The following is a 14,795-nucleotide window of genomic DNA, read 5'->3' on the forward strand; positions in this document are numbered from 1 at the left end:
CTGGGGCTGGCGGTGAACTTGAGGCCGGCTGAGCTCATCCCACTGGTATGTGGCAATTAGTGCCCGCAGAGGCAGCCACCGGCACACCCAGGCCCCCCGCCCTGGCACAGGGGCACTGGCACAGGCGAGGGGTGACGGCACCCACCGGGCCTCACTGCGGTGCTGCTGCAGCTCTGGGTGGGAGCACTCCCGGTGCCTCCTGCCGGGCTGGGCCAGCACCGTGTGGCCAAACCTCCCTGAGGCGAGGGGGAAGCAAATCCTGGCACAGTTTCGGGCACCACGGCACAGCTCGGTGAGGCATCCTGCCACTTGGCACTGCCGGGCAGGCCCCGGCTTAGTTTGGCAGAGCTCGGGTTGGGCTTGGCAGGGCTCGGTGTGGCTTTGGTTTGCCTTTGGGATGGCTTTGGCACAGCTTTGGCTTGGCTTTGGGATGGTTTTGGCACAGCTTTGGTTGCCTTTGGCCCGGCCCACGGTGCCCGGTCACGGTCCGGGGACGGTCCCACGGAGAGGGGGTGTGGTTAAATGCGAAGGGGCGTGGCTATCTTTGGCGGGCGTGGTTTCAGGGGGCGTGTCCGAGGTGGGCGTGTCCTTGGCGGGGCGGGGCCATACATAAGGCCGGCGGCGGCGGCGGGTGCGGGCAGTCGCGGCGGGGCCATGAACGGGGTGCGGGGCTGGTGCGCGGTGCTGGACGTGCGGCCCCACGGCGAGAGCCCGGTGAGACGAGACCCGAACCCCTCCCCTCGGCACCCCTCGCTCCTCCCTTACCTCCCCCCCACCCCGGTCCGCCCCTCTCCTCCCGCCCCTCCGGGACTTGGCGAGGGGTCCCCCGGGAGGTCCCGGTGCGGTGCAGCGCGGCTGTGCCCGCCCCGCATCGCTGCCCCGCCGTGCTTGGGCTCAACGCGCAGCCCTGGAGGGGTGCGGGGGTTTGCGGGGATACTATGGGGCTCTGCCGCCCGCCTCTTCCCTGGGGGCTCAGACGGACCCAACTGGGGCGAGCGGCAGAGCACACCGGGGACACCGCAGCGTCGGTGTTGGGCTCCCACTGTCCCCCAGTATGCTTACGGGGGGCTCCCAGTAAGCCCGGCCAGCGAGCTATCCCTGGGTAACATGGGGCTTGGGGTATTGCGCCCCTTGAGCAGCTCCCGGGGCCATGGTGGTGGCAGCTGCTGGTGGCGGGTCTGTCCTGGCGCTTCCCTGCTCGGTTACCGCCGAGCCTCGCGTTCTTCCCTCTGCGATCGTTGGTTCTCCCCATCGCCGCCAGGACGGGCCCTGGGTGGGGCTGGCAGTGCCCCAACGCCGGCCCCGCGCCGCCACTGCCGCCGCCATGGCCCCATCAAGGGGCCGAAGCCACCTGCGGCCCTCGGGCGGTTCAGCCTTTTACTCCTATTTCGGCGACTGGAGGGATCCCCGAAGGCGGCGGCGGCAGAACCGCGCCGGTGCTCGGCTCCTTCCCCGGTGCGGCTCCCGGCTGAGCCCCGCCGGGTGACTCAGCTCTGAGTCTCCTCTGGAGAGCCCTAATTCCCCACAGCTCTCCCGGCCTTATAAGGAGCGATTGCAGAGTTGGGCTCGTTTGGCTAATGGGTTATTACGGTGATAAGCGCCTCTGTAACGCCGGTGAGCTCCAAACGCCGGAGCTGTTGGCTGCTGATCCTCGGCGATACCCTCTGGGTCAGGTCAGGCCTGTTCCCATTGAGCAGTTGGGACTGACGGACGGATGGGGCACCCATGGTTGCAAAACGCGGGCGTCGGGGTTGTCGTTCGTGGGTCCTTGGACAGTGCCGCTGGGATAGGGTTGGGATTTGAGTGGTTCCCCCTTCCCCGGGAGCGGAGCCGGTGCCTTTCCCGCCAGCCGAGCTTTTCCCAAGTGTGATTTTTTGGGGTTGGATGATGTAAAGTAGACCAAAAGATCTAAAATCAGCTTTGGTGTCCTTATCCTTGCCAATCCCACTCACTCTCATTGCCAGATGACCCCGCTCTTGCCAGGCGGTTGGACCCAAAGGGGAGTCGGGATTTTGGGAACGCCTCCTGAAGGGCACTGGGTGGGAGCGCAGCCATCCAGGGCTTTGCTGCGGCCATCACCCAGACCTACCCACCGCAGGGAAATCCCAAGCTGGTAGTAAAAGCCACAACCACACACTGCCAGGCAGGAGCAGTGCTCGGGGTGTCAGTCTGGGTGTGAGGCACCATTTTCCATCCGAGGTGGGTTTTTTCCAATCAGGAGACGAGTGTGAGGCACGTCCCAGCTCCAGCCACAGTGCAAAACCCTCCTGCCTTCCCTGGAACATAAAGGAGAGGGCCCGGCACCCGCTGCCGTCTCTGCTCTGGGGCTGTGAGCTGGAGGTGAGATTGGCAGAGCAGGTTTAACACCAGCCAGGAGGGGAAGGAGCGGGGTAGGGCTGAATTCAGCTCCTCGGAACGGGAGGGCAGCTTGTGCCAGCCACGGCGTCCCTCTGGCCTGCTCTGGCTTTATGGTGGAGGAGCTGCTTCTCCTAGACCCCAGCAAGGAGCTGGTAAGACTTTGGATGTGGGATGGTAAGAGCAAAGCCCCAGAACAACCGTGCTGGGGCCGGGGTGAGCCCAGGGACGTGTCTCTGCCCGGTCCCCGCAGCCGGGGCTGCTGCAGACAAACAAGCTGGGCAGGGATGGGTTGGCTCAACCCGGCTGCGGCTTCTGCCTCCTGCATCTGCCTTGGCCTCCTCCACGGCGTTCCCCGCGCCGAGGGGCTGGTTTCCTCCCCGGAGAACCCTGCTTGAGCGTCCAGCTGGGGCCTCGCCACCCTCCGCCTCCCCCGGCGCAGGAGGATGGAGGCGCCGGAGCCGTTGCATTTGCATGGGAGGTTTCCTGGTTGTTTGACCCGAGGTTTGGTGGTGCCGGTGCCGGCTGGGAAAGCACCAGCTGCTCTTTGCTTCCTGCCGCAGCTGGTCGGCGTCGGCTCCGTGGCGGGTTTATCCAGGAGCTGGTTTTTTTCTCGGGGTCTGCTGGAACGGAAAAGCACCCGCGTGCCGGCTCCAGGGGGAGCTGGGATGGGGATGGAAATAGGCTGCGGGGGATGCGGGGATGGAAATAGGCTGGTGCTTGTTTCTTATCGCAGCAGATCTTCCCCGGGCGAGCGATTCCCTGGCAGCCTCCCGCCCGTGCCTGGGCTTGACGGGACGGGGAACATCAGATCCTGACGCTTGTAAACAAAGCTGCGAGTAAGGGCGCGTGAAGGGGCCGAGGAGCTGCCGGCGGCTCTGCCGTGCCAAGGCTCCCGCCCTGCTGCGGCAGCCTGCGCGGATGGGGCTGCTCCATCCTCCCACCCCTGGCCGTGCCCCGCGTCCCCTTTGCTTTGGGTGCACAGAGGTGCTGAACGATGCTTCGTGTGCAGCCGCTTTCCCTGCCGTGAAGTCCCAAGTGCTTCTTGCACCTTCCCAAAACCATGGGTCAGGTTTTCCTGACCAAAGTTTCCAACTTCTTGGGTCTTGCCAAGGAAAACATTCCCTGGAGTAAAGTTTGCAGAGAAGTATCTGGTTAAATGATGGTGCTGCTTAGTGCAAGCAGGGCGCAAGCGAGGTTTCTCTTCACAGGGGAACAAAGGGGTCTGGTGATGCCTTTGGGATCTGTAGGAGGGCTCCTCATTTCCCAGGAGCTGGCATTTGCGTGAGCAGCATATACAAAATATTTTGGAAACAAACAGATGGCTTGTCGAGACTTGGACGGCGCGGAGAGCGCTTGGAAGCGGGAGGCAGAAATACCTTGATGTTGCTTTTGGAGAGCAGGAGGCTGACGTGGCCGAGGTGTGGCGAGGGGCGGGCGCACGGCACGGCGCGGCACCTACCCCGGCTCCGCGGTGCTGCCGCCCAAGAGCCCGCTGCGGCGCCGAGCAGTTCATCCTTCCCCGTCGCGTTTGATAGGGACCATGAGCGGCAGCAGCCTGGGCACCAGTGAGGTCTGTCTGGGGAAAGGGGGGTGCGCGGTGCTGCGGGTGTGCGGTCCCGGTGTTGAGCTGCGGATGGAGAATGGGCAACCCCATGGAGCGTTCCGGGTGTCCGCGCACTGCTGTAGGGCTCTTTGCATGCTCCAGGCATCCCCTGAGAGCTTGCTGAGCTCTGGATGTGGCTGAAGTGGGAGGAAGGGGAAGGCATTGGGTGAGCAGTTAAGCGCTGAAGGCAAACTGGGTCCTGGCTGGAGCCTCCATGGGTGCCCTGTGGTGTCTCACTGGCTACTGCCAGGATGGGCTGCGCTGCGCCAGGGCTGTGTTGGCAGGGCACAGGCAGAGCTCTGAGGCCCGTGGCTGTCATGGTAGGGCAGGGAGAAGGATGAATCTGGCACGGTCCTGGTGCGCAAGCTGGGAATGGCTGCTTCCACCCTTCGCCATGGCTGGTACCGAGCGCCGTGCGTCAGCCCTGCCGCAGCGGCTGCAGTGACAGATGATGGCTGTGTCTCCTGACAGAGGAGGACATACACAAAACCGAGCCTGGCAATTGCTTCTTCAGCCCATCGGCATTACCTCAGCCTTGGCTGGACCACAGCTCCTCTGGGCCCTGATGGGTTTGATGAATGTAGTTGTCGTGTGCTCGCTGTTACTCATTCCAATCCCAGCGTCACTGCGCGGCTCAAAGCGCGCAGAGGGGGAACAGCCAGGATGCCGACCTGGCTCTTGGCACGTGCTGGCCACAACCAGACTTTCAAGGCATCCACATTTAAAGCTAAAATCTGCTTCTTGTTTTAGGAGAACGTGAAGGTGCTGAGGCTGACTCTGCCCAATGACCTCCCGGGTGACAGGCGCGAGCAGGTCACCAAGCAGAAGGTGGGTCTCACACAGCTTTGAGTTAACCTGGGGAGGGGGAACCAGGCGTTTGGTCACTTTATGCTTCATGAAGTGGGAAACTCACCTCCTGGTCTGTTCCATGCTTGGTGCCGGCTCCCGAGGCCGTGCTCGGCGCTGTGTTCCCCTGCGACAGTGCCCGGTGCTCATTTGACTGGAGCCGGGCGAACCGTTCCAGCCAGTCTCACCTCTCTGTGCTTCTGCCTACAGCCGGTAGGAAAAGCCTTCGCCATGGTGGCCAACAGATCCAGCAACGGTCACTCCCTGGCCTCCGAGTGCATCAAATCCAACGACGGTGATGAGGAGATCATCAAGGTACGGTCCTTGGCAGCTCGGCTGCTTGTTTCGTAAGTGGGGCTGGAAAAAAGGTTTTGTCTGAAGCTATGCGGGTAAAAACTCCCCGACGTGCCCGGGTGCTGCGCTGCTGGGCTTCCCTGGCTCGGGGAGATGCAGGAGAGCCCGGAGCTGGGCTTGCTGCTGGTGTTCCTGGGCTGGCAGCGTCAGGACGGTCTGACCCGCTGCCACCGTCTCTCCTGGGCAGGTTTATCTCAAGGCACGGGCTGAGGGCAGCATGAACCACGAGGAGCACATCAACCAGCTGAAGAGTGAAGTTCGTTACATCCAAGAGGTAGTTCGCACACGGGGGGCTCTGGCTTGTGCCGCTGCTGCAGCCGTGCGGGTGCTTGTGGTGGGGTTGGGGTGCTCTGCTTCCCCCGGGGTGTTCCACAGGGATCCCCATCTCCAGCTGCGGCACCCGAGCCCCGGCTGAGCCCCAACCGCGCTGGCAAACTGGCAGCAGAGCTGAACCCTCCAGTTTGTTGACTTGCCTGCACAGGGCAGTAGTCTAATCAAGCGCCATAAATTAATTCAGCCTGACTAATTGCTCTGCTATATGGACTGAATTTGAAGAGAATTGCGCGATGACTTTCCCCCAAGGCTGTCCCCTGCATGCCTGGTGCGGCACAACCGGAGCCTCTTGTTAAAAGGCAGTTTCTTTGGAATGTCTCATCTCCCAAAGTAAACTGGATGATGAGGCTCTGGGGAGATTAACCCTTTCCTCTGCTCCTGGTGGGGATGTTATTTCTGCAGAGCTGGTTGCGAGGCATGGCAGCGGTTGCGGCATGTTCTGGTCTGGGCAGCTTGGCCTGAAAAACAAACAAAAAAGAGAAAAAGGGGGGGAAAAAGAATGAGATTTGGGTTTGCTGCCCCTCCCGGGGGGGTCTGTGCTGTGCTGAGCCCCCCTCGAAAGCAGAGAGGGGCAGATCTGGCAGAGCAGCTTCCACATCTTCTGCGTCATCCTTCCAACTCCTCTGCCAAAACACAGGATTTCCCCCCCTCCCGGAAGAAAACAGCCTGTTCCCGTTGCCTCCTGCCTGCAACCTGCCCGGTGCAGCCTCCGGGGTGTTGCTCATCTTATCAGACCTGATCTCGAAGCCACCTGGATGCTGCACTGTTTCTGCATGATCCTTCCCACTCCTGGGGCTTCGGCTTCAGCTCTTCTGATCTGAGCCTTCCCATAGCTCCTCACAGCTCAGATGAAAACAGGCTGGGTTTTAAAAGGGCCTCTTAGCCATAGTTGAGCAGGACTTAGACCTTGCCTGGCCGTACGTGGCCCTATCAGAATAGCTGAAGCAGCATAACCATGCAGTACGACTTAATCCTGCATGTGAAAACCAGAGAATAAGCTAAAACCAGTAAGTCATGGTACCAGTCTGTCTGCATCCAAGAGAAGTGCCCTGCGCTGGGATGTGGTGTAAAAACCCTGGGGATGTCTTGATCCAGCTGGATTCAAGTCATGGATTGCCGACCTGAGATGCACGTTGTGCTCTCCTGCTGCTGCCCGGTCCCAGGCAAACTGCTTTGCCCCAGCACCTTGGGCACCTGAACCCAAGGGGTAGGGATGAAGCGGCTGCTAAAGCTTTGAGAAAAGTTCTTCTTTGAACAGTGCTGGGGCAGCGTTTGCTGTAAATCCTGTAAATCATTCCTCTGGCTCGCTTGCTCTGACTAATTCAAGTAGCTGCGAGTCAAGACTGTACTTGTCGGCGTCCTGCAGCGCAGCAGAGAGGGAGCTGGGGTGCAGCGAGGGGCTTCGCAGCACTCGAGAGGCGAAGTCAATGAGAAACGTGAAAAATCAGCAGCATTTCCAGGCTGCTGCTTTTTCTTTTCTCTCTTTTATTCTTCTGCCCATGATGGGCAGAATCGGGGCAGCCCCTCGCGAGGATCATACCTGCCAGGGACATGCTGCTCATAGGCAGGGCCGTGGTGAGACCGGAGGATGCAGACTGGCACCGGGCACCCTCGTGGCCGTGGTGCCTGCGTTTGGTCTCTGTTAGACTGGGTGACACTGTCCATGCAGATCAAGCTAAATTGACTTGCCTTTGCCAGGCTAGAAGTTCTTTGAAGAAGCTGCGGGAAGACTTAAGTAGTAAACTTGAGAACAGACAAGGAGATAAACAGCACACACAGGTAACGGGAGCATTTCTGGGGCATTGAATGACTTTGACCTATTAAAGAGATGTCATCTTTGGGTCCAGATCATGATAGAAGGGGTCTTAAAGATCGTGGCGAACGAAAGCCCCGCTGGCACCGTTCACAGGCAAAACTCAACCCCTTCCACTAGCACTAGCGAGGAGTCAGTGAGCAGAACGCGTTGGCTGGCACATGCTCTGCTGCATGCTCCTTTGCAGAACCCCCCTCGGTGCCCAGAGCCAGCTCTCTGCATGCGGCTGCGTGCGGCGGGCCCGGCCGGCCGTGCATCCCTGTCCATCTGTCCTCTGCTCATGCAGGTGGTGCTGGAAGAGCAGAACGGGAGCTGGCTGTACCCCGAGAGGCTGCAGGCGGACTCCTGGGAGCAGGTATGGAGCTGCAGAGGTGGATTTCAGTGCTATGGGAAGAAACATCGCTTTAGTTTGATGTTTTCCTCTCAGTGGGTAGCTTTGAACCTGCGCAGCACAGGATCAGGTGCTCGGGCAGCAGACTCTGGTCTTTCCCAGGGTCACACCAGCGATGGAGAACAGCTCTAGCAGAGCAATAATGTGCATAATGGGGTTTGAAACCTCTGCACATGAGAGCTTTTTAGCAGGAGGGTGACAGGAATGTTGGTAAATGTTCCTCCAGCTCTTTGTCTTTCCCCGCTGCGGCAGGTTCTCTGGGCTGGGCTTTTGGGCTGGGTTGCCGTGGACCTGGTTCACGTTGCGGGGTTTCAGGTTGCCCAAGCACGGATCAGGGTGGCATCCTGCAAACAGGGCTTGGAAGGCAACCAAAGGATACTGTGCGCATTATCTTGAGGGCTGGAAGCTGCCTCGTGTGTGGGAGGTGAGGACAGCGGCGCCTTTCGGGTTTCTTCAAGCTGAGAAGGGATGTTCCAGGCTTTGCCACCACCAGCGCTGCCCATATCGGGGCGGAGGGAGGGCTCCTCTGGTACCTCCCAACTTCTCATCCCATCCTGTTACTGTCTCCACAGGAGGAGGAGGACTGCTCAGGTGAAGATGTGGAGAAGATCCGGCAGACGGCAAAGAGGCTCTTCACCAAGCTGCAGGAGGCCGAGAAGCGCCACCAGTTGGAAAGGAAAGCCTTTGAGGTGACCATGCACCGCTCTGCTGTGCTTTACTCGGGTTTGGTGGTTCCCCCTTTCTGGAAGTGTGAGGAGCTGCATGGACACATGGGTTTGGGCTCCTGGAAGTCTCCAGGTTCTCCTTACGGAGCTCAGTGTGCGCTGTTAAAACCCACCCAGGCATCCAGCCCTGGCCAGACCCCAGCAAACAGCCTCCCTGGGGAGGCTGAACACGCAAACACCGCTTTCCCCATTAAAAAGCAGAGCCTTTCCCACCATAGCTGGGCTTGGTGCAGGAGGGGGACAGTTTGTGGGGAGTGGGCACCAGTGGGGACCAAGCCTGTGGTTCCAGCCGTTGTGGTCTCTCCTGGCGCTCAGCCTCTTCCCTATGGGGCTGTTTGTGGAGGAGGCACCGGACCCATCGCGTAGGTCCCCTTGGCCTCTGCCTGGTGCTGATGAAGCTGCTGCATTCGCTTCCCTCGCTCAGCCCTGGTGATTAATGGTCCCCAGCAGTGCGTTTTCTAGTGACTGCTCATGTCCCGGATGGGCTGGGCCTGGCGCGTCACACCGCGGCTCTGAGTGCTGGTGGCAGCGGTGACATCCCAGCTCACATCCTGTCCCACAGACCAAACTGGTCCTGGCCAGCCTGGGGGGATTCTCGCAGCGGGATGGGGGACAGCATCCGCTGGGAAGTGGGTTTGAGCGGGGACCGCTTCCTTTGCTGCGGGGATGGCTGCCCATGCCCTGAGGACATCTGTCCCTGTGTGGAGGAAGTTGTGTAATTCGGTGGCATTTTTGGGTGCTTTGGTCAGGCTGCAGGCTCTGAGCCAGGATGGAGATCCCGGGATGGGGGTTTGGCGGTTGTTGATGCTGCCACCACTGCCCAGATGCTCTCAGTGTGCTTGTGGCCTGAGCTTGCTCTCCGCCTGTGGTGGGACCCATGGGGACACCCTCATCCCCCCTCATGGGGCTGCCAAGGTTGGTTCTTTGAGCCTGCAACCGGCCCCAGAGTGCACGTGGCTGAGGGTGAATGTCTCCTGTGTCTGAGGAGCCTTTATTGCAACGCTCGCTCCTTTGAAGTGCTTTGAAGCTGGAGAGCTTTCTGAAGCTCTCCTCAATGAACCATGTCGGGCTCTTTGCTGAGGACAGCCGACTGCCCTCAGCAAAACCTGCCTGCCAGGGCTCCGTGGCTCAGGAGAGGGCTCCGGTGCCCAGGCTAAAGGTGTCTCCGTGTTGCTTGCAGAGGACGGTCTCGCAGTACCAGGAGGAAGCGGAGCAGACGAGCTCTGCCCTGCGGAGAGCGGAGAGGAGCGTGGTGGAGAAGGAGGTGCAGGTGGATGAGCTGCAGAGACTCCTGGCAGGGATGGAGAAGGTACCGGCCCCGGAGCTGTGGTGGGGCTGACGGGATTAGCGCATGGTCCTGCTCTGCTGGGGGGAGGAATGGGAAGGGCTGGTGGTGGTGATGAGTTTGGCAGTGCTTAGCCAGACCCCTTCCTGCAGGGTACCCACCATACAGAAGCTTTGACTTCCCAGGTTTAACCTGGCAGCGTTGGGCAAAGCCAGCGGCTGGGAATGGCTGGGAACGGGCTCTTGCTGATTTAGACTTGCATTTCTTGGGTCTAGAAGATCTGGTTGGTCTGTGCAAGCTCTTCCAGGTATCCTGGAGACGAGCGCAGTCTAGACAGCCGCCGGTTCTTCTCATGGGGGCATTAGCACAACCTCCAGCCTTGATTATATTGTTATTGTTTTATTTGAGCTGTGGTCTGCTCATAATCCTATTAAAGTCATAAATCTAACAGCGCAGTTTGAGCACGGAGCCATGTGGGGCTGTGTTCCCTGGCCTGACAGCAGGGAGGGAGCTGGGCTGGGGCCTTGCCTGTGCCCTTGGGGGGGAAGGAGTGGGACAACCGCTGCCGGTCGCTCTGTGGCTGCACTTGTCCGTCTGTCTCACGTCAGTGGAGCGTGGAGCGAGCGGGCGGCCGAGGGATGGGTGCTGCCGTGTGCCCTGTGTGTAACGCAGCCTCTCGCTCTGCCGCAGGAGCACAGGACTTTGCTGCTGAAGATGAAAGAAGGCGAAGCAGAGCTGGCGCGGCTGCGGAGCGTGGAGGGGGACAAGCTCGCCCAACAAGACCGGTGAGGCCTGGCCTGGGGCTCGGCTGCCAAGTGCAGCGCCGGCCCACGCCGCCGGGTCGGGGTGTCAGCTCGCTGGGGCATGACTGCACATTCCTGCGCAGGGCGTGCTCGCTCTCTGCCTTGCAAAACAGCGCCCTGCTCCCAGCGCTGACTAATCCCCAATACCTCCTGCAGGGCTGCTTTGCTCCGAGAGTGCCGCAGCTCCGGCCGCGGCCCAGGGGCTCCCTGCAGCCCCGCTGCGGGTTGGGAGCTCGGGGCGAGGCTGGAGGAGCCTCCGGAGCAGCCGATTGTCGCTGTGCTGTCGGATGCGTTCCGCTCAGCCGGTATCCCGGTGCTCCAGGGGCTAATTGGCAGTGGCTTGTTTCTGGAAGGCCTTGTTTGTGGCCTGACTCTTCCTGATGTTCCTGTGTCCCTGCAGTCTGTGGTTGCTAGTCTCTGTGGCTCCTGCTTGAATAGGTTTTGTCTCTGCCTCTCCTTACCTCGTCTAGTCAAAACACTTCCAGCCCATAGAGGAGAGCTGGGTGATGAAGAGCTGCTCTGGGCATAACTGGGTGGGTGCTGCTCTCATTCTGGGAAGCACCCGATGGCTCCTGGACCCTTGTCCTCCCCTCCATGCAGGTCAGCGCAGCTGGAGAAGGAGGTGGCCATGCTGCGGGAGAAGATCCACCACCTGGATGACATGCTGAAGAGCCAGCAGCGCAAAGTGCGGCAGATGATCGAGCAGGTCTGAGGAGCCGGGCTGAGGGAGGACGGGGAGAGCCGGGGGGGGCTGGAAACAGAGAAAGAATAATAATCTCTTAAGCAGCTTGAAAGCGAAGGGTGCTGCTTCGTGGGGCTGAGCCCTTGTGCAAACCAAAGGGACTGGCCCTGGGCTGAGGCCGGGGTAGGAGGAGTGGAACAGGATCACCATGCACCCTGCTGCAAGAGTTAAACCACTGTGTGAGCAGAGGCTCCCCCAGTTGGGGCTTAATCCTCAGGCTTAATTTGAGGCTTTTTCGGGTTGTTTTTTATGCAGACCTTGGAGCAAATGTTGTGGGTGTTAAGAGGCAGGAGGGTGCCCTCCAAGCTGCCCTCCCTCGCAGACAGTTCTCTGGCCCAGCCACACGTGAGAGGGATTTTGAGCCGCTGTGAACTTGTCTGTTACAGCTCCAGAACTCCAAAACGGTGATTCAGGCCAAGGATGCCGTGATCCAGGAGCTCAAGGAGCGAGTTGCTTACTTGGAGGCTGAGGTGCGTCTTAGCAGGGCTGTGGGGGGGTGCCCGGGGTCTGCTCCGAGCTCAGACCCTCTCACTGACCAGCTTTGCTCTGGCAAGCGGAGCCCGTCACTCCGATGTGCCCTCTGCAGCCCCGGGGGCTGTGCTGCTTCCCAGGCTGCTGTGATGGTTCCCGGTGCAGCCAGGGCTGCTGGAGCAGGTCTGAGCTCTGGCCGCATCCAGACTAATCTCATCAAGCACGTGTCTCTGGCAGCAAAACCTTCCTGTTTCCAAAGCTGCAGCTGAGCGCGCGCATGTCGGGCATTAGGGTTGCATTGCAGCCTCTGGGATCGTAACCAGCGTCAAACCTCTCTCCTTTTCTGGAGAAAAGCGGCTCCTGCATCGGCGCTTGTGGCATGTTCTTCCCTCCTCAGTGACTTGGCTGATTCCTGCATGGGGAGAGGGGGGGTGAGCCCAGATCCAGCGCGAGAGCTTGTGAGCTGCTGGGTTTCTGTCGGGTGCTGGGCAGCTCTTGGAGACCATCCTGCGCTCTCTGGAGAGCTGCCCTTATGCAGGGCTGCATTTCATTGCCCTCAAGAAAAAGCTGCCCCATTACAAGAGCCTGTCCTGGAGCATTCCCTGCCCAGTGTGAGTGCCTGCAGCGCGCCCGGCCCTGGGTCCCTGTCACTAACAGTGGTTCCATCTCTTGTAGAACCTGGAGATGCACGACCGCATCGAGCACCTGATCGAGAAGCAGGTCAGCCGGGGCGGGCACAGCTCCCGGGCGCGCTCCAAGTCCGAGTACGTGAGCAGGTACGTGGGGAGCACGTCCCATCCAGCCTGGCCGCTCGGCAGCTTCATCTGCAGGCCCATGTCTCATCTGGGGCAGTCTGGAGGTGATGCTGGACTCAGGGATACGCTGTTGGAAGCGCGGTTTCCCCCCGTAACCCTGTCCAGTTCCTCTGGCTGAACAAGCCCTTTCTCTCTTGCAGCAAAAGGCTGACGGGCCCCAAGCCGCTGCCTCTCATTCGAGTAGTGGAAACATGAGTGTCGAGAGCCGGTGCGAGCTGACGACTCTCCCCTTGTATCGTTGACTGGATTTCCCTGCTTGACGCCGTCCTCTGTGCTCCCGGAGTGGCCCCGGAGCTCTTGGTGAGGGCTGTGCCCCGGAGAACTGTGGCAGCCGAGGACAGGCGCAGCCGGGGCGGCCCTGGCAGAGGAAGGAGGTTTGCGGAGCGTCCACACTGCTGTCCCCGAGGGCACCCGGGTGCCGGTTTGGAGCTGGGACCAGCCTGGGACCTGGCGTGGAGAAGGCGGCTCTCGGCCGGAGACCCAGGCTGCTTTCCCTGGTCAGCCCTGGGGGTGCCGGGGTTGCTCTGTGAGAGCGGCCTTTGCTTCTGAAGGGCCGTGTCAGAGCAGAGCCCCCCCCCCCAGCTTTGCCAGCGTGGACTTGGGGTGTAACCTGGTTTGGTTTAAAACAAAATGAAATTCACTCTTACAAAGAAGAACAAAATCCTCCTGAAACCGGACTCCTTCCTACAGCAACGCCCAACATGTGCCAAGTGGGGAGCCTCTGCCTCCGACCCCAGCACACGTCTGCCTGCTCCGGACTTGGCAAAGGCTCGCGTGCCAAAACCTCAGTGTATCGCCATGCTTCTGCCACGAGCGTAGAGGAATTGTACCCGGCGTGCGCGTAGTGTTTGAACCCCGAGGCTCTTGGGTTTTTACCTGTATTTATTTCAATAAATTATTGGTGTCTTCCAACGCGGTGGTGACAGCACCGCCTGTGCCATGTGTGAGCTGCAACGCACCAACCGGCTCCATGGGGTTACAGGTCCTGTGTGTGCCCGGGGAAGGGGCAGAAGGGGTAATGCAGGAATGTGGGTGCCCGTGGGCATGGGAGTCATAGAATCATAGAATAGTTTGGGTTGGAAAGGACCTTAAGATCATCTAGGTCCACCACCACCCCCCCCCGCTGCCATGGGCAGGGGCACCTCACACTAAACCACGTCACCCAAGGCTCTGTCCAACCTGCCCTTGAACACTGCCAGGGATGGAGCATTCACAACCTCCCTGGGCAACCCATTCCAGTGCTTCACCACCCTCACAGTAAAGAACATCTTCCTCATATCTAACCTGAACTTCTCCTGTTTAAGTTTGAACCCATCACCCCTTGTCCTACCACTACAGTCCCTAATGAAGAGTTTCTCCCCAGCATTCTTGTGGGCCCCCTTCAGATGCTGGAAGCTGCTCTGAGGTCTCCATGCAGCTTCTCTTCTCCAGGCTGAACAGCCCCAGTGTTCTCAGCCTGTCTTCATACGGGAGGTGCTCCAGCCCTGATCATCCTCGTGGCCTCCTCTGGACCTGCTCCAACAGCTCCGTGTCCTTTTTATGTTGAGGACACCAGAACTGTATGCAGTACTCCAAGCGAGGTCTCACAAGAGCAGAGCAGAGGGGCAGGATCACCTCCTTCGACCTGCTGGTTACGCTGCTTTTGATGCAGCCCAGGATACGGTTGGTTTCTGGGCTCAGGCACACATTGAAGCCGGCTCATGTTCAGTTTCTCATCACCCAACACCCCCAAGTCCTTCTCCTCAGGCTGCTCTGAATCTCTTCTCCGCCCAACCTGTAGCAGTGCCTGGGACTGCCCCGACCCAGGTGTAGGACCTTACACTTGCCTTGGTTAAACTTCATAAGGTTGGCATTGGCCCACCTCACAAGCGTGTCAAGGTCCCTCTGGATGGCATCCCTTCCCTCCAGCGTATCAACCGAACCACACAGCTTGGTGTCATCACAAACGTGCTGAGGGCGCATCGATCCCACTGTCCATGTCGCCGACAAAGATGCTGAACAAGATCGGTCCCAACACCGACCCCTGAGGGACACCTCCCGTTACTGATCTCCAAAGGGGTCCCCCTTCTCCCCTTTGGTTCTGTCTCTTTCTTGCTGGTGTCAATGTGCCCGATGCCACTGTCCCCTCCTGTGTCCGTGCCGGGCTGCCCCGCAGCGCCGTTGCCATGGCGGCAGCACTACAACTCCCATGAGGCCCCGCTCCGGACTACAGTTCCCAGCGTCCCCCCGCGGGAGGCGGCAGCGGAGAGGCGGGTC

General features: G+C 60.2%; 1 protein-coding gene across 3 annotated transcripts; it reads left to right on the forward strand.

Moving 5' to 3' along the window:
• The first annotated feature begins 638 nt into the window (after positions 1-638).
• TUFT1 (tuftelin 1) lies at positions 639-13,451 on the forward strand. Of its 3 annotated transcripts, none has more exons than XM_030474000.1 (13): positions 639-714; positions 4,712-4,789; positions 5,018-5,122; positions 5,349-5,435; positions 7,193-7,273; positions 7,594-7,662; positions 8,271-8,387; positions 9,604-9,732; positions 10,399-10,493; positions 11,112-11,217; positions 11,640-11,723; positions 12,400-12,500; positions 12,680-13,451. In XM_030474000.1, the coding sequence occupies exons 1-13, from the start codon at positions 655-657 to the stop codon at positions 12,732-12,734; spliced, it is 1,167 nt and encodes a 388-aa protein (XP_030329860.1). In that variant the 5' UTR covers positions 639-654; the 3' UTR covers positions 12,735-13,451. The 3 variants fall into 3 exon arrangements, with proteins under 3 accessions (XP_030329860.1, XP_030329861.1, XP_030329862.1); XM_030474002.1 differs by lacking the exon at positions 639-714 and adding an exon at positions 3,778-3,928; XM_030474001.1 differs by lacking the exon at positions 7,193-7,273 and having other exon boundaries at positions 642-714.
• The last annotated feature ends 1,344 nt before the right edge of the window (positions 13,452-14,795 follow it).

The sequence above is a fragment of the Strigops habroptila genome, chromosome 22 (assembly GCF_004027225.2).
Source record: "Strigops habroptila isolate Jane chromosome 22, bStrHab1.2.pri, whole genome shotgun sequence".
In the NCBI taxonomy this organism is placed as follows: Eukaryota; Metazoa; Chordata; class Aves; order Psittaciformes; family Psittacidae; genus Strigops; species Strigops habroptila.